Source organism: Pholcus phalangioides, unplaced genomic scaffold, assembly GCF_987345545.1.
Source record: "Pholcus phalangioides strain wild (caught in Gottingen) unplaced genomic scaffold, Ppha-v1.0 ptg000039l_1, whole genome shotgun sequence".
Taxonomy (NCBI): domain Eukaryota; kingdom Metazoa; phylum Arthropoda; class Arachnida; order Araneae; family Pholcidae; genus Pholcus; species Pholcus phalangioides.
In genome coordinates, this window is record NW_028301625.1 from 16,739,943 (window position 1) to 16,762,196 (window position 22,254).

The following is a 22,254-nucleotide window of genomic DNA, read 5'->3' on the forward strand; positions in this document are numbered from 1 at the left end:
AATTTTAATGTAGCTTTTTAAGTTTCATAATTATTGCTGATAGATTTTATAGATGAAAGTAAATAGAAATTAGTATTTTATTATCAAATCAAGTTAGTTACATTCAAGTTGAAACTCAAGGAATCTTATGAAAAATAATTGAGGATATCTCTTTTTCTTTTTAAGAGAACAAAAATTTTCCAGTATTACTTGATTTTTTCTGTGAATGTTTGCTACCTCCTTTTATATTTAGGAAGCTTTGCACCAATTTAACAACTTTCAATGGACCACATCAAAATGTTGCGTTTATTCATTTTCATCTTAACTTTGAGGTTCTTTAGCTTAGAAGTTGAAATGACAGAAAGAAAAGTTATTGAATATATAGGCCACTTTTTTGAATTGGCCACAAGAGTTAGAAATTACCTTTTTAAGCAACGCAGGCTGTTTCAGATTGTTTGCGCAGTGGATATCTTTCCAACCATTGACTTTAGGAACATTCATTGGATGTTCCTAGAGGACATTATATTAAAAAAACATTATTCCAAATAACTTGCAGTTGCTTAACCCTTTTGGGTACAGGCTTTTAACAACAAATTTGCATGATCTCTATTTATGTTATTGGCAGTAAAACTGGTTTCATCTTTCGCAAGTTAGGAAAAGGCAGAGTTGGAAAAAAAACAGTACAGTAGATTTCTCTTTCGCCCTCAACCTCCCTAATGCATCTCCCTTTATTCTCCAATTTTATAACAGAAAGATACATTATATGTATGTAGGGAAAAAAATCGCTGAACAGGAATATGCAGAAAGAACGCTGGAAGGGAAAAAAACTTCCATTTATAAGATTATAATGAAGCTATATGGTAATAAAAAAATGTAAAAAACACCAGAGACAGCATGAATGAATTTATTCCCTTTGCATTTGGATAAGATATCTTATCCATTATCATTAAGGAGTTAAAATGTCATAAATTTTCTGAAGGGTCGTATTCAGAAAGGATTGTATATAAAAAGATATAAAAAATAACCATTTTACGTAGACTGTATGCTAAAACTTCCGATTAGTAAAATGTGACTCCTGTTCTGAGAAGTAATTTAAAAAAAGGTTATTAAATTTTTTCTCCCAAAGATTGAGAAAGGGTTCACAATTCGAAAATGTAAATTAAACTCAAAGTTAAAAAATTAAAATAGCCGTTGTGATTAAAAAATGAAATGGTTTCACACTTAAATAATTTTCATGATAAATCCTTTCCAGTCCAGACCTGTCAACTCTCCGGATTTAGGCGGGTGACTCCAGATTTTTTATCCTTCCTCCTGCTCTCTGGATTTTGGCAGAGAATTAGATTTTACGCAAGCTCTCACGTTGTCGTGACGTCAATGATTGCTGTCTTCGTTAGGGAAAACACCCATAGATGACAGCTGTGGTCATTTTCATCGAGCAGCCATTAAAAAAGTCTTAGTGACAGCAATTAAGCAACTGGCATGGCAAAGACGTGACTGTTTACTTAGCGTTTATCGGCAATCATTAATCAGGGCATGACCTTGGTTGCCGAAATTCCTGTATAATCGTTATTGTATTCCATTAACAGCCATGTGGTAAACACAAGTATTTTCATCAGCAGCTTCGTATTTTGAAGTTTTTTTAAGTTTTCCTCCAATTTTATATTTTTTTTTCTGAAGACATTTAGCTTTAAGCTATGTAAAGCTTTTAAGAGTTCATATACCCAAGATTATCAATTAATGATAGCATCCACGAAAGGAAACACTTATGTTACACTCATGTCCATAAATTAAGGATAATTCAGAATCACACGGAAATCGAAATCTAAAGTAAAAATTTCACCTGTAGAATTATTACACACATCTGCAAGAATGATATGCAAATTTCAGGAAGCCACCAGATGATGCCGATAGTACGTCACAATGACAAGAGTGTAAGGGGGGGGGTATATAAGGAATGTTGGCAAAGAAGTAAAATTGTTCACTTTACTTTGCTTTTGCTGTTCATCTTTTTTTAAAATGATTTCTTTATATTTTGCTGTTCAATCCCAGCATCATCGTTTTCAACAAATGAAGCAATTTCATTTCTAGCTCTTTACAGAGCTTTAAACATTGTTTATGCCTTTTTTTCTGCATGTTTTAAAAATATAGAAGACAGTTGAATGCTATTGGGTAACATGAAAGTCGCCTAACCTAGAATAGGCCTATGTATCCAACTACACTGCTCAAAACAATTAGGGGAGCACATGGTTTTAACAAAATTACGCAAAGATGTATACCGATTAGTAACATAAAATGAATCATCCATAATTTAAAGCCTAGCAGGAAACGGAAGAAGAAAACTTCATATGAAAATCAAAGTTCATGACGTCAAAAACCAGAAAAAGGAGATAAGGGCAGAAATCGGGATGTTGCAGAAACGTCTGTTTTACTGCGGTAACTGTGAAATTTGATTGCGCAGTATTGTTTTTTGAGACAAGGTGACTTGAGGATGTCTCAACAACGTGATTTACCGGAATCCATGGCATGGCGTGTTATATGCAGACTGGAATCTGGGCAAACACAACGCAGTGTCGCGGACGCTGTTGGAGTCACCAGAAGTGTTGTTGCAAGGCTGTGGAATCGATTCCAAGAAACAGGAAATGTTAGACATCGACCAGGGCAAGGTCGGCCACGCGCCACTACAGCAACTGATGACCGGTATATACAGTTAACAGCCCGTCGAAACAGAACTGAGAATGCCACGCAGCTGCAAAGATGGTTGCTCTTGGCAACAGGACGAAGGGTGTCCAGCCAAACAGTACATAATCGGCTTCATGAGGGAGGGCTCTATGCATGTAGGCCAATGGTCTGCATTCCGTTGACCCCACGCCATCGTGCAGCCCGAAGAAGATGGGCTGCTGAACATCGAGATTGGGAGCAACATGTTTGGAGCCAAGTGCTGTTTACAGACGATTCAGTCTGGAGTGTGACACTCGGCGTGTTCTGGTATGGAGGGACAGGGGCACTCGAAATAACCCCGCATTCGTTCGTGAAAGGTCACAATACAGACGAGCTGGTTGGATGGTATGGGGTGGAATCAGCATAGGCGGACGTACGGACCTGCATATCATTCGGAATGGCACTTTGACGGCCCGAAGGTATGCAGACGAGATACTGCGACCTCATGTCATCCCTTACGCTGGAGCCATTGGAGATTCCTTTGTTTTCCAGGATGATAATGCCCGACCGCTATAGAGCTCGTCTGGTGGAGAACATGCTTGAAGCTGAAACAATACAGCGTATGGAATGGCCAGTGTGCTCTCCTGACCTGAATCCAATCAAGCATGTTTGGGACATGCCCGGATGACGCATTGCTGCGTGACCAAGGCCGCCTGTTACTGTATGAGACTTGCAGATTGCACTTCTTGAGGAGTGGAACAGTATTCCCCAAAGTCTGATCGATAACCTCATCGCATCCATGGCAAACAGGTGTGCAGCAGTCTTAGCTGTTCGAGGAAACCACACGCCCTATTAAAACTCATGCATCATGTCTAAACAGTACTTTTTTTTATAGTTTACATGTAACCAAATTGTTTCCCTAAATCATCTTTTCATGTTTTTCCCATATTTTCAAAGAATTAAAGCTTAATTCCAAATTTTTTTTTACGTCTTTATTCTGTATTGCGCATTGATACGCGTGTACTATCCATTGTATGCCAATACGTGGCTGTCTCGCACGGTTTTCTTCACTTTTTTGCTTGCTCCCCTAATTGTTTTGAGCAGTGTACTTTATACTGGGTTCCAGAACAGATCTGCATGTTCAAACCGGAACCATGAAAGCCCAAATTTATCGGGACATCATTCTGGAACAACATGTACGTTTGTTTAGGGGTGCCATGGGTGCAGAATTTGTGTTTATGGATGACAACGCCCGTCCTCACCGAGCAAACATCGTAAATGAATGCCTTGAATCTGAGGATATAACCCGTATGGAATGGCCAGCATTCTCACCTGACTTGAATCCGATAGAGCATGTGGGGGACATGCTTGGCCGACGAGTTGCAGCCCGTCAACCACCTCCTACATGTGTACCGGAACTTCGGAGAGCATTGCTTGCTGAGTGGAGTGATCTTCCCCAAGATCAGATCGATAGTTTGATACTCAGCATGCCTAGGCGTTGTACGGACTGTATTTCATCGCATGGGAGACATACAATGTATTAACCATCATACCAACCATGTAATAGTAAGTTTTTGTAAAGGAGATATTTTTTACAATTGCTCCAGGGAACAAAAATCATAGTTTTTATGAATGGTATCATACATACACCATCGTTTTTGTTCTTTATCTTTTGTTTAATAAATGGGCTTTATGAATAAGTAACGTTTGTTTTGTTTCTGAACCTTTATTTGCCGGAGCTGGCATTATTCTTAATTTATGGACATGAGTGTATATGAACAGTATGTAGATGTGATTTCTCTATTCTGCATGGAAAGACTGATATGGAATTATATTCTGCTCAGAGGCAATTCAGAACCTGCCTTGGAGGAGGGGGAGGAATGGAACATTTTCTTAATTGATTTAAAAAAAAATAAAAATTTGAAAAAAAAACTTTTTGTGAATTTTTTTCTTTGATCGATTCTATGAGTGCCTGGGGTACCCCCTCGAGAGAATCTCCAGATTTCTGGATTTCAAAAGTTGGCACGTCTGCCAGTCATATTGTTTCACAATGAAACCATCTTTTCATTTGCATATTTCTTGTGAAAAGTGGTTTGAAGTTAAAAAATGCCAATGTTATCTGAATTTGCGCCAATCTATCGAAGAGTTTAGAGATGGGACAAATATTCGGCCTATTCTGCCCTTTTGCCAAATATTCGGTTTGGCCAAATAATCTAAGCAAAACAAACTAATTTTAACAAATTATGTTAATTTGGAATTTTTGAGTAAGTTAGAAATTTACTGATTATATTTTATGTGCCGTATGTCCTTTCTGTGAAAGAGGTTATGTCAGGTTAGTTTCTAGGATAAGTAAAGCATGAAACTGAACTAGAATCCTACTGCAATTACACAAGTTCATTAACTAAAGGATGTACCTAGACAAGAAATGTATTGAGCGACTGAAAGAGGCAAAAAACATCTGAAAAGGAAACTAATCTTAAATTTTATGATGATTGGTTTTATATGATTAATAGTTGAGAGTATATGATGGTTGACATTTTCTTTATTAGATACAAAATTGTAACAAGTGTTGGAAAAAAAATTCATTCTGTAAGTACAGTGATACCTTGGCTAACAAATGCCTCTGCTTGTTTTTTTGTTTAACAAAGGTTTTTTAGTGATTTTTCTGCTTCGGCTAACAAATATGGATTCAGCTAATGTGTGAACATTTTTGATGATATGAGTGCACGCACTGACATAAAATAGCCACGTCGTGAGTTAAATTTTCACACCAATCATCGTCAAAATTATTGTCTCTTGAGCTTGATTAACTCATTTCCATCTTGGAATCTTTTTTCAGATGTACCTACACTTATTTTTTTTGAAATTCTTTGAACCATCTTATATATAAATGTGAAAGTATTTGTATGTATGTTCTTCATACAAATCTACAATTTTGAACCGATTGTCGCCATAGCATGTGTAATAAACAGGACCAGGATTGAACCATAGGCTACTTTAAAAGTTCGTCAGGGTTGTGCAAATGCCCGAAAAACCGTCAGGCAACAATGGTTCCTGGGCTTCAACAATCACTTTCAGAATGTTTACTTTGGTCACAATGGTTCCCTAGCAATGCGTTTCTGATGTGCACATGCCTTTACAATGGTTTGTCACTTTAATGCTGCCAGTATGATAGTTTATACCTTTATTATCACAAAAATAAGAAACTTTGCCTGGTTTTAATTTATACAAAAATTGCCACGTTTTCAAGACAAATAAATTCAATTGGTCGAATGATCGATGCGTTTCGGCTCTTCAATGGAGAGCCGTCATCAGGACCTCGTGGTCAGAATTCACACAAATGAGTCGTGGAGGGGTGATGATGGTCGTCCGAAGAGTTCGCCTTTGTATTTGCTGCGTCCGAGTGGTCTTTGAATGCGAATTGGGGAGCCATCTGTTGCAAAGTGTTGAAAGTTTTTTCACGACTGAGGTTAATAAAGCCTGTCCAAGCTGACGAAATGGGTGGCGTGTTTCTTCCATCATTAACGAGGAAATTCTGGCATGTTCTGATGAAGTATCCCTCGAGAAAATTCAATTCAGAATTGTGTGTTGCTTTTTTAAAAACAAACGCAAAGTGCTGAAAGTTTTTTCACGACTGAGGTTAATAAAGCCTGTCCAATGAGGCCAATAAAATACCATTTTAGATAAAATAAAATTGCTTTACTTAAGATAATATTGATTTTGAGAAGTTTCCAGTCAATTATTAATTAAGAAAGAAACTAAATTTAAAACATTCATATGCAAAAATAAGTTTTAATTTTATAAAAATGATGACTTCAAATGACATGAAATAATGACAGTTACTCAGAACAGACATTTTTTTTTTTGAATCAAAATTTTTTTTTCCCTTGAGTATTGGATGTGTAAAGCAAATAATGTTAACATTATAGTAAAGAAATATTTCAATTTTTTTCATGTATGCAAACAAAATTAAAATATATTTATCATCAATTAAAAATATCCTAAATTGTATGATGCAATATATTTTCTGCAGCACCTGTTTTCATGTGATAGACGGGATGAAATTATGAAGAAAATTGTGGACCAAGCATTGTGTTATGTAGGAGTGTACATAAAAATCAGTAAAGATGCCACAACACTTCAAAATTTCAAGGACCATCGTTTAGGGATATATAGGTAATTCAGTCATATTAAGTTGTAGAAGTTAATAGTATGATATGTGATGTTAATGATATATATGTTTGGGTGATACTAAAAGCAAGTTATTTGATGAGGTAATTACAGTACTTGAAATAAGTTCATTTGCATTTTAGAAATTGGTTGCTCAAATGAATTTGTTGAAACAGCAAAATAAAGGAAATTCCCAATGTTTTCAATCTAGGTATGGAAGTTGGGTCATAATGCATGGGGGTCCAGCTACACAATATAATCATAAGTCAGTGTTTACTTTGAAATTTAGACATTTTCTCAAATTTGAAGAAAAATACTTCAGGCATGTATACCTAATGTTTGGACTCGCACTTTCCAGTGAAGATTTAGTTCCAAGTGTATTTATATAGGAGACCCACAAAAAATAAAGTAAGGATGTTTTTGTCAAGTTGGGAGTTTTGACATCCAAGTTTTAAACAGGATACGTGGAATAAACTGTCCAAAACCTCCAAGTTTCCAAATATTACTTGCAAAACTATAGTTTTTTCTCCCATGATAATAACATATTATAAAACAAGTACTAGCAGAACACGAAACTTTACAACTAAATCAAAATGTATTGAGGGTACACCTTATCAGCCACCGTACAGCTTTTTATCAGCCACCTCGTTGGGCATTTTGCCTGTTGTGGCGTTGTATTTGTATTTGTATTTGAGGGTACCGAATACACAGTCACACTTGCAATAATTACATTATTGTGAAAACTCAACATAAATATTATTTTTCATTTACAATACACCATTGATATTTATTTACATCATTATAATGTTTATTTAATAGAAATTGTTGTTCTATTTTGGCTTTTGAGATGTTTTTAAACAAAATTTCTATTCTGCATTCTGAAATTACGAATTTAAAAAATTAATTTTTTTAATGTAAGAAAATATCTGAACAAAATCCGGCCACTATTTAGCACTTACACGTAACTGACAATACAAGCCGCCTGACAGTTGAGTGGTTAGGGAGCTAGCTTCTGACTGCTCAGGTCTGGGTTCGATTCCCGGCTCAGGCATGGATGTCTACTAACACTAATCAACTCCCTGGACAGATTTCAAATATCTCTTGGGAATATGTGATCACATTATCATTAAAAAAACATTTCACAAACACTGATTTACACCTATATGATCATAAAAGACCCAAAATTTCTGTTAAATTTCAATTGTTTCTCTTATGAAGCTTGAAACAAATATTTCACTGAATAAATACAAGCTTTATATACAATCCTATCACATAGAAGATGGAAAAACAGACAGCAGAAGAAGAAGGTTTTACAAAAGACTGTCTTCAACCCTTTTTTATTTTGGTGTCCTGCAAGTTCTGTATCAATTGAAAGAATATTTCCCAATTTTGTAGTGATGTACATTAAACTAAATCACCTTACTACAGATAGGACAGCTAAATTAATTATGCTTTATCAAATGTTAAGAGGTGCAGCTGAGTTTAATTATTAGTGTTCAATTATTACATAAATTTAATTTGATTTTGTAGTCAAATCTATATTGCATGTTTCTAATTTTCATCACTTTTTTCCCCATTCTTGTATCTTTCATATGTTTCAATAAATCTAATATTTAACTTCAAGACAGTTTAGTTTTAAAGTGCAATCCCATAGCTTGATTACCTGATATCAGTCATACAATTTTTTACTTATACTGTTTTGAATTACAAAATTTTTTAAAATATAATTAATAATACAGTAAAACCTACTTTAACGGTAATCTCTGAATAATGGCCACATTTTGTTGGAACCGTCCCATGGACTTAGCCATTGTTCAGAGGTTACCTATAATGTTACTATAGACACGTCAAAAAAATTCATGTATCTCTATGTGAAAAGTAATTTTCAAGGGAGTGTTCTTCACTCTCCACCGAACTGTACAGGGAAAAATAATGTATGCTTTCTTTTCATGGATACAAATGCTATATGGATATATGACGCAGTAGAGAGGAAAAAGGGTCACTCAAGTGATCTGTAGTTGCATTTAAAGATCACCTAAATGATCTGAAAATGTGCTTCGGACTGCTTCATTGAAGTGGGAATATGCTGCAAGTCACTTAAGTGATTTGGAACAGCATCCCAGTTGATGTATGTGATCTGAAACAGTGCCCCAGGTCACTTGAATGATCTGTAAATGTGCTGAGAGTCGTTGAAGTAATCTGAGAATGTGTTGCATAGTTCATTCTTACAAAATTAGGTTTGAGATTGCGGGTCACATTACATGACCCTGAGGGCAAAATCACAAAATTTTCAACATGGGACTCTGACATATATTCTAGTGAAACCTTATTTTTCTCGAAATGAGAATTTATGATTTACACCTCTTATATATTTTAATTCGTCCATGTAAAGGAAGGCGTTGAGTTAAGCAAAAAATAATTAAATTGCAAAAGTGGGTTTTTGTTAAAATTTAAGAAACATTTATTAATTAATATGGATATAGTGTTAATTACATTAATAAACATTTTATTTTAATTAATTATTAGAAGTTTGAATGATTTTTCAGAAATTTTATTGTTTTTAATGTTGATACTATTTAAAACAAAAAACCAATTTAAACCAAAAAACCTTTTTTTTTTAGTTTTTCAAAAACCCTAGATTACATTACTCAATACTGATTTTATTCTAAAAAAGATTTCATTGATTTTAGGGTGCTTTTAGGGCACTGATTCTGAATCTGGCATTGGTTGTATCAGATTGGCTTTAGTGTGTGGGATGAAGTGAAAGTTAAATTTCAATGGTAATACCATAAGTCAGGTGCAGATGTATAGCGATCACCCCCCTTCCCCCAAGCAAAATGTGATAATTCATGAAATTTTTGTAACTTTTATATGATAATATTGCATTTTTTGAATCAGTCCATTGAAAATTACCTGTATAAACTTTTTCGATTAAATGGCAAATTCACAAATTTAACGAGTCAATGTATTATTCGAAAAAATAATTTTGAAGAATAACTTCATTGTTCTCCAAAATTTTTTAAGGGTAGTTCAGCATACAATATTCTTGTATGCTGAATGCCATCAAATTAGAAATTATAACCAAAGAAATAATAATAAAATAAAATAGACTCGGTACTTTCTGGAGAACAAAACAAAATGACTAAAGCTTATCTATAACCTCTGTAAAGCTGGCTTTGTGAGATGCAAAGAACATATTCTTATTGACTTGTAAAAAAAGTTTTCTGTTCCCTGAAAAGTCTGAAGAAAAAAAACTTGCTTTCGTATCTCTTTCATTTTCTGGATTTCTGTGTGGGAGTTAATATATTTTTATTATTTTTAAAAATGGCAATGTGTGTAATTATTGGGGACGGTCGATAGTTACCACCCTGTGTAGCTTGTATATGTATTATAAAAAAACTGCTAAACATGCAAACTAAACGTATGATAAAATAAAGAGTTATAAAAATTGTTTGGAAAATATCAGTAGGCAGGTGAATAATAGAAGATATAGTGAAATATAGAATTAAAAGTGTATACTATAATGATGTAATGAGAAATAAATTCTTATTTTAAAAGAAAAACGACTGTATTTTTCATTGTATGCTATGTATGTTTAATGAAGAAAAAATTATTATATTCTCTGCACACATATTAATTATAAAATATGAGTATTATAAAAATATTTTGTTCATGAAACATCAAACCTAGTATGTATGTATACTTGGAATTAACTGATAATGATGTATTGGACATAATATGTACTTTGTTATAATGCTGTTTGTTATTTTTATTTTCAACAGAATTCCACCTTTTTTAGATAACCAATCTAAGTTGACTGCACAAATGTTGCATCGTACGTGGTCAACGTATTCTAGCTTCACTTTCTTTTTTCTTGAAATATTCTCATTTCGAGAGATTTTTTTTATTGCTGAAATTATTCAACATGTACACTTGCTATTCTAATCAATTTAATTATCTGTATTTTTTTTTTCCAGTACTGATGAAGCTATAACATCAGTCAATGATTTTTCAGTCCATAAAATTTCTTCAAGACAAAAAGTACGAATTCACAATTTTTCATTTACATATTTGCTACGATATTGATAACAATATGTTTGGAACAATAATTGTGCATTTCAGTACAGTCAGACCTTGGCATAACATCACCTCTGAGAATCAAATAAAATTTTGGTTCATAAAAATTTGTTCAGAACAGTAGCATTCCGTTCAACCATGTCATGTCCAATTCATGTCAACCTACCCAGCTTCTCTGTAAATTTTTTGAAGCTTAAGTCATGCCTTGATTTCAATATTTCCATTTATTTATTACTAGTGTTAAAAATTAATTTGTCTTTGTAGTGATTTCAATGGCTTTTTATTTCCAGGACGAGGCTTGTTAGGTGTACATTGAGATGCATTTCAGCAGTTTTTACACTTATTTCAAAAACTGCTTTGACTTTAACACATTGCAAAATTCCATTTCAATTTCTATATAACAAATCTTAAGTTATCTAATATGCTTCTAAAGTTAGGTTCAAAGATGTTCTTGGTATGCCACACATAGCTATATAGTGAGGGGTTGTCTCATCGTTTGAAGTTATGATTGCAGTTTTGGCTCTAGGTGTCTAGGCACTGCTGCATGATGCTACTGCTCTGTTACTGTTTAGCACATGCTGTATTGATGTGGCTTATTTTAGCTGCTTATTTTACTGTTTTGTTAAGTGAGTGATTTCTTGTTTATAGTGTTGTTTTAGTGTCAGTGGTGTGCTTGTGTGGTATTTTGGTAATTCATCTTGATGATTCTTACCTTTATCAGTGATGAAAAATATTAGTTGTGGTGCAATTTGCCAGACCGGGCTTAATGCAGGAGCTTACCAGGGCCTATGAAAGGTGTTTTTAAAAAATGATATCAATACACAAAGACCATGACGGGTACACCAGTTTCTGGCCAGGTGCGAATCCAGGCCAATACTTTGAGGAAGGCAAATTAGTAAGAATATATAAAGAGTATGAGGAATATACGTCTCATATTTTTACGGTATAAAGAAATTATTTTCCATTATTTTTCTGGCTCTTTGAGGATGGTAGCTCACATCACCCCTTCCTTATCAGTGCCTGTTTGTTTTTGGCCCACGGTTGGTGCACCCCATAAAAAACCAGAACTGGAAATAATTGTGTCAATAGCATGTAAAGTTTCTGAAGAAGTTGTAAATGATAGCTTTGAGGAAGAAAAATTTTTTAAGGTGTTGTATGTGTTAATTCAGGTAATTTGAAAGAATGTGCATTAAAATTGAATAAGTCCTCAACTCCTTTAAAAGAAGACAGGTAGGGTGAGGGTGGAAAGAGAAATCTACTTTGTACTTACTCATTTACTTATCTATTATACTTTTTTCCCCTTTTATTTGTTTTTTTCCTTCTGTTTTTTTCTTTCTTATTTTCCTTTTTCTAAAACACAGTTTGGTTAGAACAAGGTTACCATATTTATCGCTGATTCATCTAATTGTCTAATAGTGATCATTTAAATTTGTTGCCAATCGCTTGGAAGTAAAGGGGTTGAAAGTTATACAGAATTCAAATAAGACTATGAAGATTATAAAAAAAGTATCAAAGTTGAAAAGATACTTGAAATTCTCCGTCTCCAGTTGGCTTTCAATCAAGCCAATAAAATTTAACTAACATACGTAATTAAACTAAAATGGACCCAAGAAAAATGTTCTTAATGAAAGTTACTTCATCAGCAAACACAGAAATTTCTCATTTGAATGATTGAAGAAAGAAGCTGTTAAATATACAGATACTAATATCAATAATCGAAGATAATTTTGGAAATAGTTCAGTGAAAAAGACAGTACAGGGATTGCAAACTATCTTAATAACAGTTGCAAAGGGAGCTTACTCGATTCTTTCACAGTAATGCTGTTACGCATGACGTTAGCTGGTACAACTATAGTGCATTTCAAGAGAGCTCTTACTGTGTACCTCTGATGTCACATTGTTATGAGAGAAAGCTTTAGAAAATTTGAATTTTTCAATATCTTTAATAATTTTTTTTCAGCAAAGACATTTTTTTTATTCAACAGGTATTTCTTGCCCAATGAGAAATGACACTTGCAAATTTGATTGTTTTGAATAATGTTATTTTTCAGTTTACTAGTTGTCTTGCATATCCAGTTGAAACACCTTTCTATTTCAAAAACCGATTGGACACCATGTTTCTTCCATCGCAGTAGATAACCAGTTCTCTAAATGTGGGAAGTAAGTGGAAGATAAACCCAAAAAAAAAAGAATTTGTTTCTTCCCTCGATTTTAGTTATGATACTGAAATAAAAGCAAGAAGATTCGTGAGGTGATTTTATAAATAGTTCTTTAATTCAAACATCATGTTAAACATGTGATAGCTCACAAAAGAAAGCATAAGCAGGCAGGTACCTTTACAAACTGATTTTACATTGAAATTAATAGAAATTGTGCTGAGATCTGACTGTATGTAAAGTAGAGCCTCGACTACCCAGGGGTAATGGAATCATGAGCACCTTGAATAGTGAGCTCCTGAGTTAACGTAAATAATCAAACGAAAATGTGAAAAATTAAAAGATTATTTAAGAAAAAATTCTGAAATCACCAGTTATGAATGTCGTTTTTACTTTTCATGCACTGCACTGTGCCAGTGAATATTATGCAACCAGTTGGCTTTAATCTGGCTCTATAAGCTCTGTTAATACTGACTTCAGTTAATGGTGGCTATGTTAATTGAGGCTTTACTAATAAAAATATGATTATCAGTCTTCATATATTGCTTGTATAGTGAACTTTTTTAGTGTTTGGTACATGATTTGGCATTGTGTGTTAAGAGATTATGATCTGAGAAAGTATATATGCTGTTGTAGATAGATATTCAGCATTGTGTTTTTATTTGCAGGAACCAGTGAAAAGGGTTTTTGGTCTAACTGAAAGTTGCATAGTCGAAAGAGATCCACGTACCTACTCAATAATTAGTTTAAAGCCCTTATCTGAAGTAAAATCAAAACCATATTTAATTTTTGAATTTATTGTATTGTGCTGGGAATCAAACAGTAATTCAGTTTGTTTTTTTATTACATATGCACAAAAATGAATAAAAAATATCAGCATTATAATATGCAGTCGAACTCTGCTATAGCAAACCTTAAGATTTAATAAATGACTTAGATTTTTTTAATATTCCTATGCATACTACATTATTTTACACTATGAAAAATATAGTAAATTTTTGGATTATGAGTAACTTGGTTCACAATTGTTGTCTAAAATGAGTAAAAATTTTTTATGTATTTTTGTATATGATTTACGAGTGATGTTTCACAATACCAACTGTTTTGTTAGTTTTGACTTGATGAACAAGCGATCTCTCAATTAAAGTGGTATCAGAGATGCCACTGCACTCTAATTTAACCAGGGTCATGGAACCCAGGGTATTAAAAAAAATTTGGGTCCCTTTCGAAAAAAAATTATCTTGAAAAAAGTATGGTCCCCTCCTATAATTCACTAGTATTTCTATAAATTTTTTTCTAGCATGCCCCAGGTCTTTCATCACCTGCTTATATCTCTTCGTTGAGACAGAGCGGCGAGCCATGTTCTGGGAAGAGAAGGAGGTATCTTGGTGAATCAAATAAATAATTCATTTCTAAAAACATATTCTATCCAGAGGTTCATTTACGTTCATTGTCTATACTAGTAGGAAAAGCAAAGAAGCCCATTAACACTGAGAATTGAACATCTGGAATTTAGCACATTTAATAAATCTATCACAAATATACAGTTGATCCCGCTTATAACATTCCCATTTCAAACATTTTTCCACTTAGTCTGACTTATTTACATCGTCCCAACTCTATAAATAATTCTCATTAAGATTTCCCATTTAAGTGTTTTCATTCTTACATTTTTTAGGACAGTTTTTTGAAAAATGTTATAAGCAGGATCCACTGTAATTAAAAGTTAGAGGCACACATTTATATATTTACTAATAAATAAGTCTATAATTCTGATTGGTTTTTTTGCTTTTTAAAAAATATCTTAGCTATTTCAATAATATCTTCTTATTTAAATTTAAAGCAAATGAATTTCTCTCTCTCTCATACACTTTTCTTCTGATTCCCTATTCATATAAATCATTGTGAAGCAATTTCCTGGTAGAATGATTTTCTTTTCCTTCCCTGATGGCCCACCACTCTGATTTGTCGCCATTTAACTGCCACATATACAGGCTTTCACATCTGAATATGGGAGCTACGTTAGATTTGTATTAGTGAAACTTGAGTGTGTGTGTGTGCCTGCCCCCATCATTTAGAGTATTTTCTGTTCAGTAAGTGGTGCCATCTATCTGAGGCCGCAACTAGATACTTTCTCAAACAGGGCAAGCACACTTTTTGGCACCTCGTGTAGTGTAGAAGTAGTAGTTATTAAGGGTGAATTTGGTGCCCCCTCTAGTCCAGAACCCAGGGGGCACTAGACCAGCTTGCTCCTCTCTCCCCTCCAGTTGCGGCCCTTCTTCTATCCTCCAAATTGGTAATGTGTGGATTTGAAATTAAATGTATACATATTTGTGTTGTAGGTCTCTGTTATTTTCGTGGCAACCAAAATTTTTTCAAAGGAATAGCCAACTCAAAATTGGAAAATCTTGAAAAAATTATATTTTTGCCGATTAACACTGCGCAATCGTGGGTTCCAAACCTGGATTTTCATCAAAGGCAAAATCTGGGGGGTATGGGGGCCAGGGCCCCCCCCCCCCCTCAAGAAAATGAAAAATTGAAAATAATTTTGGAGAAAATAGTCTTATACTATGTTAATTTAAAATTATTTGTGAGCGTTAGTGACCTGTAATTCCTGTGGAAGAACTTTTGCCCCTCCAAAAGCCAAATTCTGCGTACACATCTGTGATTTTCGCGATGCGAAACGGTGACTACCGCATCACAGCTATTGGTGACAAAACTCGATATTCAAGGTATTTTTTACAGATTCTTTTTTTTTAACGATCTCAGACAATGTTTTACGCTTTGAACAGGCGTTCCAAATCCTTTAAGATTTTTCAAAAAATGTTAATTCTTAATCTTGTAGGAACAAGGCAAATTTACGACATAAAGACGTTGTCTTTGAATGCTGGCAGATAGCCATGAAAGTACTGTAATTTCCGGTATGCAACCAGAGAGGAGAAAATCCGCAGGGGGAATAGAAACTCAGAAATTTGAAAATTCTGTATGCGGCCCTCATTAAGGGAAGCAACTAAATACCTTCAACAACTCACGTGTATATCATTACAGTACAGTATACAAAGTAGTAAAACCACTTTCTCAAGGTTACATGATCGTGATGGACTGTGAAAAGGAGAAAAAAAGTTAGAGGTTTTTGTTTTTACTTTTTTTTCTTGGAACTAGGAAAGAACGAGTCCCAGAGGACTTATGAACCAAATTTTTGTTTCTTTTTCCGAAATTTCAGGTATTTGACGCGCTGTATTTCTGTGGTACGTATACTAAAGCCTCCTAAATCAGGAGGTTACATTTACAACTTCACGAAAGACCTTGTACAGTACAATGGACTGGATACAAAGAAGTGAAGATGCATTTTGTAAAAAAATTCACATTCCTCTGGAAAATTAAACCAACTTCTCTCAGACTGAGTGAGTGCTCTACTATTAAGCTACAGAGGACTGGCATTTTCTTTAGTTAGAGCATATATGTATCTTCATCTCTACTCGGTATCCAGCTCACCAAACTTTGTACAAACAATGGAGAGTGACATCATTTCTCTCAAGAGACTTGGCGTATTTACGACAAAAGTATCATGTGATCACGACTAAGATGTCAGTTCTCTTTCACTCACTGTCGGCAAAGCCAAGGGCCAATTTAATAAGTTCAGTAGGGCGGGCCCAAACATTTTTCAATATCTTTTTATTTTTCCAATAAAAAACCAATTCCAATACATATATGTATTGTAGACATATTAATGCAATCCTTCAAATAGTTTGAGGGCCCCTTGTTTGATTTTGACTCCTTTCCAGACCCTGTGGGCTAATTCTACAGGATGCCACAGACTATGGGAGTGGCATTCATGGCCCAAGCCTATGGAAAGAATGTCTGCCTTACCTTTTGTTGAGTGTTGATGCAAATAGGGGCTTCAATGTGAAGCCCCTGTTCTTGTTGATTGTTCTAAAAAAATACTTCAGCCTTCAAAATAAAAGAGACAGAAATGCAATTATATAAATCTACCTGCATTTTATCTTTGATTAGCAACAAGGCTGGTGTTAGTGAGATGGTTGTGGATCAAATCATTTGGAAAGTTTGTTTTGATAATATATATATATACAAATGTATTGGATTATGAGCATGTTCATGCAATGATTATGCTAGTAAACCAAAGTTCTACTGTATAAATAAAACTCATATAATGAACAATACCAATGTCTTTGCCGCCTTAAATTTAGTATGCAATGATATACACCCCCTCCCTTCAGAAGAGAAAAAATAACTCCCACTTCCGTTAAAAAATTCAACTTTTCTGTACATTCTCTGTTAGATGTTGCTAAAAAAATTTCTAATGAAGTGTATGTGCAATTATAGTGGCAGTAGTTCATCCTTAGTTTGACACTGATAGAGAAAACCTGACTTTTTTTCTGGAGAATTTTTTTAAATGTTTTAAAGAAATAAGGAAAACAAAAAAACTGAAATTTATCTTTAGCATATCAATCAACAGTGCTGTCAACAGTATCAATCAATACCGGCTTATGGTGACATTCCTGGTTATAAGTTTTTGTGCACTCATTCCCTTGGATAGTGTTTCCGAACCTTTTTGATGTTGCAGACACCCTGTAGTGAACGTTAGTGCACTATGTACCATATTGGTGATTGTCAATGATCCATAGACTCCCCCCCCCCCCCTTAACATCAGTAGATAAATTTTGACGCCCCCGAAAAACCCAAAATGCATATTTAAATTTTGCATATCGTAAAAAATTGATAAAACTACAATTTCATGCAACGGTAGTAAATTAATATGATCCCAGAGACGCCCGGAAAGAACTTGTGGATAGGGCGGTGGACCATAGGCTGAAAAACACTGCCTTTAGATGTTATCTGCACCTAACATTTGTACTCATTTTTTTTTTTTAGACACCAGTATATACTAAGGCAGACTTTTGATTCTAAGAAGTATGTAAATTGAATTCTAGCATCTAGCTTTGTACAGGGAAAGGGTAGAGATAATGACCAGAGCCATTTTGAAATGTCCTTTCTTTGAGAAATACAGTATTTTTCAAGTTGTTTCTAACAACACTCAGAACTTTATTCAAATAGATTGTTATTCAAATAAATTAGAATCACCAATCAGTTGAATGATACAATTTTGGTAGAGAGCAAGAATGCATTATCATTTGTCAGGACTAAGAAGTAACCTAATGCACATAATTAATTACAATTCAATTAGGTTTTGTAATAATATTCTTTTTTAATTTGTAACTATTAGTAGTCTTTTGTGGTAGATGTGACTAAGCTAATTATTTTTATGATTTTGTCATCTTCCATATTTTATTATGCAGATCAGATATAATGAACTAAATGTTTAGTCTCTTGAAATTTGTTGTAGCAGGTTTGACTCTGTATGCAAATTAAAATCAATTTTTATTTAGAGTTTTCAATTTGAAAATTCAGTCAAAAGTCATACATTGAATTAAAGTTGAAAGCAGTTACTTAAATTTATAAGACATATTCACTTTGATTCTCAGCAGTCAAATTTTATTATTTTTGCCACTATTTTTCATGTATGTCATCGTAATGTGACTAATATAATAAATTTTTAGTAAAATCAGAAGACATTAAATAAATTTACATTAGTTACTCAACATAGGTATAATTAAATGCATCACTCATAACCAAAGTAGATTTGGTAACTAATTCTGGAAAAAAAAATGCTGAAGTCTTATGTTAAGGTTTCTGCTTAGATACATAATAGTAATTTTAATTATGTATCTTATGAACAAGAAATGTACATTTCACAATGCAGAGGAGAAATATAGAAAAAAAAATTCTTCCTGTATTTTCTGTACTTGATTTATACACAGGATAGAAGAGGTTGCTTTACTTGAAGTGAGCGATTTGTGTACTGTAGCTTACAGATTTCAGATGTTTCCTGTACCTCAAAAAACCACAAATCTTGGAATGAAAAATGAATTTATATTCTGACAAAACCAAAGATAAGATTGTGTTAGATAAACCAGTAACAATGTATTTTTCATAGTTTGAACTAAGAGTTTTTGAGATCCTACTAGCACAAAATATATTTTCAAGTTTTTAGTCTCTTATCACATGTTATTTTTGAGGTAAAACTTGAATTTTCTCTATAAATCAAAAGAAAGTTAAAAGACAAGGCAAGATAAATTTATTGTATTATCAGTTAAAATAATTAAATGTTTGAGTCAAAATAGCATTAAATAAAAACTGTTTTTGCATGTCTAACAATATATGGTGAAGTTGTAACTGATTAGAAAGTATCAGCTTATCAGTTAAATTATTAAAATTGGTGGCAACATGTCAAGTAAAATGCATGCATGTTGTGCTCCGAAAATTGTTCATTTTTTCAATTTATTTATTAATCAGTCTTAAAAAAATGTATAAGTTTTTTGCGTGTGATAAGAGTATTTATTTCTAAATATGTTAATAAAATAAGGGTGATCCAAGGACATAATGTGATCAGAGTGTCTACCATCATGGAAAAGTGACGAAGTCCTTAAAAAGTCACAAAATTTGAGTAAAGGTCACAGATTTTTTTACAGTTTTCCAGAGATGTTTCTTTTTTGGATTTTTCTCTAAAATCTAGGCTTTGGAGAAGCTGTGGCATTCAATATTTTTGCTTCTCTCTCTCTCTGGTTTCTTTTCTATTTTTTTTTTTTTTTTGCCTTGGAGGGATGGATGGGTGAGTAGCTACAGAAAAGAACAATGTCAATGTGTAGTCACCCTACATGGAGGCAGACATTATATGGGTGGGGCAAAAAAGCTATTTAGCCTAGATGAACAAAAAAGAACTTTTCTTTCTTTGCTTGTCTGGAACTTTCAACATCTGTAATGTTCCCCTAAAGCAGTGTTCTCAAGATCATGTAGTAATTTCTAGTGTGGGGGTTTGACTGTACTAGACCATTGCAGTAGGGAGTCCTCTTGGGAACAGTATTGGTTTTCCATAGAAAGAACATGACCTTTCCCCCACACATCGTGGGGCAGGGCCGTTGGATCTTTGGCGGGCTGGCAAGCCAAAGTTTCACGGGGTGTGGTGCTCTGTAGTGAATTTAATACATGAAAAAACAAACAATGGTGGTTGTCCAGGGCCTCAGGGTTGCAGCCTTTTCAGTCCCATCCTTGTGGGGGCCAGGTGTCGATCTTTACAGACTAGCTGTAGCGAACAAAAAAATCTTACAGTATATGCTTGTGACAGAAAGAGAGTTCAAGAGAAGACATACATTTGACTCAATTTGCAATATTTAGGCCAAATTTATTAGGAATACCACAGTGTTTCTAAAAGTGTACGTCACAGCTCCTAGGAGCATCATGGCAAGCTGAAAATATTGATTTGTGTGCCTATTTATGCTTTGAAGTGGTTCTTTTATATGGGAAATATCTGCCAAACTTTTTGGGGAGCTGCTGATGAACCATGAATTATGCAAAGGAGGCAGCTGACAAAAGAGAACCATTGGAATATGGCAACAAGCTTGCAATCTTTGACCAACAACAGAGTATGACAATAGAGCAAATAACAAGCGTCTAATATCAAACTTCGAAAAATGTAAATAGGAAAAGTAATATGTAAAATCCGTCATTCGGAAGGGCCCTGGGTTGATCTAGTCAGGGCCGTTGTGATTTATTCTCTATTACTGGAGTAAGAGGAAAAAATGAACATCACGAAGGTAGCCCCAGTCTAGTGCATTGTTTCTCAACCGCTGGGCCCTGACATCAGTCCAACCGTGTTGAGTAGTTTATTATTTCATTTTTCCCCATTTATTTAACATCTATCGTGTGTATGGCCAAGCCTTCCAATCAATAAAAAAGAATTAAACATGCCGTTTGATTCCAAAGATTGAGAACAACATCCTGCAGTAGGGCCCGTAAGCTGAGATCTTCGGCCGTGAAAAATCTGGGTTTTTACAGGCCCCCTGTAGCAAATTGATAGTGTGAAAAAATTATTCAGGTCCCCGGGCTGGAACCCTGTCAGCTCCCCTGCAAGGGTGAATGGGGCATTGACTGTCAGAATTGGAAAACTGGTTGGACTATGTTTGTACCATTCACGACGGTTTTAGCTCTCGTATATAAGAAACTTTTAATTTTTTTATTTTACCTGCAGTGATATGTGTTGTCTGCTCATGGGAATGCAATCAGTAAAGAAATGGGCTCTCATTCGTGCACATTCTATTTGGATGGCGTTTTCTTCTGATACACATCCCTGTCTGGCGATGTGCATTGATTCCGACGGCAAACTGCCGTTCAGTGCACCGATCAAATAAACTGCTTGATCACTTACTTCTCATTTCGTTCAACGTCATTCTGCTCTTTTGCTATTTTGAGCCCACTATTGCGATGTGTCACAGCGCTTTGCAATGCAGTTCAGCTGTTGCGCACACGGCTTAATATCAATCAGTAGTTTTCCATTCACAGGACACGTTTTCAACTTGCTCGGGCCTGTCCATGGAGCTTGTTCTGGAAAGTTTCATTGTAGGTGCTGAAGGAACTCTGATATGACAAAAACATAAGGAAGGGGTTTATGAAGTGGGGGTCTAGGGTTTAGCCAGTGTAACATATCGCCCCCTAGGGCTTTATGTTCCATTAACCTTTTCTATTAACCTTAACACAGAGTGGCCCCCGGGAGAAGACCTGTTCAAGTCACAGGATTTTTGTTTATATAATGTTTATTTGGTGATATTTTCCCTGTAATGATATATAAACTGAAGAGCCAAAAAAACTTTTACAGGCATGCGTATGCAAATAAAGAGATATGGAACCAATCAGAGTACGGCGCTGCGGTCGTCAACGCCTAGATAACACAACACGTGTCCGGCATAGTTGTTATATCGGTTACTGCTGCTACAATGGCAGGTTATCGAGATTTAAGTGAGTTTGAACGTGGTGTTATAGTTGGCGCACGAGAGATGGGACATAGCATCTCCGAGGTAGCGATAAAATTCGGATTTTCACGTACGACTATTTCACGAGTGTACCGTGAATATCGGGAATCCGGTGAAAAATTAAATCTACGACGTCGCTGCGGCCGGAAAAAGATCATGCAAGAACGGGACGACTGACGAGAATCATTAAACGTGACAGACGTGCAACCCTTCCGCAAATTGCTGCAGATTTCAGTGCTGAGCCATCAACAAGTGTCAGCGTGCGAACCATTCAACGAAACATCATCGATATGGGCTTTCAGAGCCGAAGGCTCACTCGTGTACCCTTG

At 34.7% G+C, this 22,254-nt stretch overlaps 1 protein-coding gene across 1 annotated transcript in view; it reads left to right on the plus strand.

The window, feature by feature from the left end:
* Rme-8 (receptor mediated endocytosis 8) overlaps nt 1-22,254 on the plus strand; it is a 328,909-nt gene that overhangs the window by 25,617 nt on the left and 281,038 nt on the right. The window contains exons 7-9 of the mRNA XM_089253740.1: nt 6,671-6,813; nt 10,785-10,848; nt 13,709-13,804. Coding sequence (XP_089109866.1) covers nt 6,671-6,813; nt 10,785-10,848; nt 13,709-13,804 — 303 coding nt within the window. The remainder of the gene's footprint in view (nt 1-6,670; nt 6,814-10,784; nt 10,849-13,708; nt 13,805-22,254) is intronic.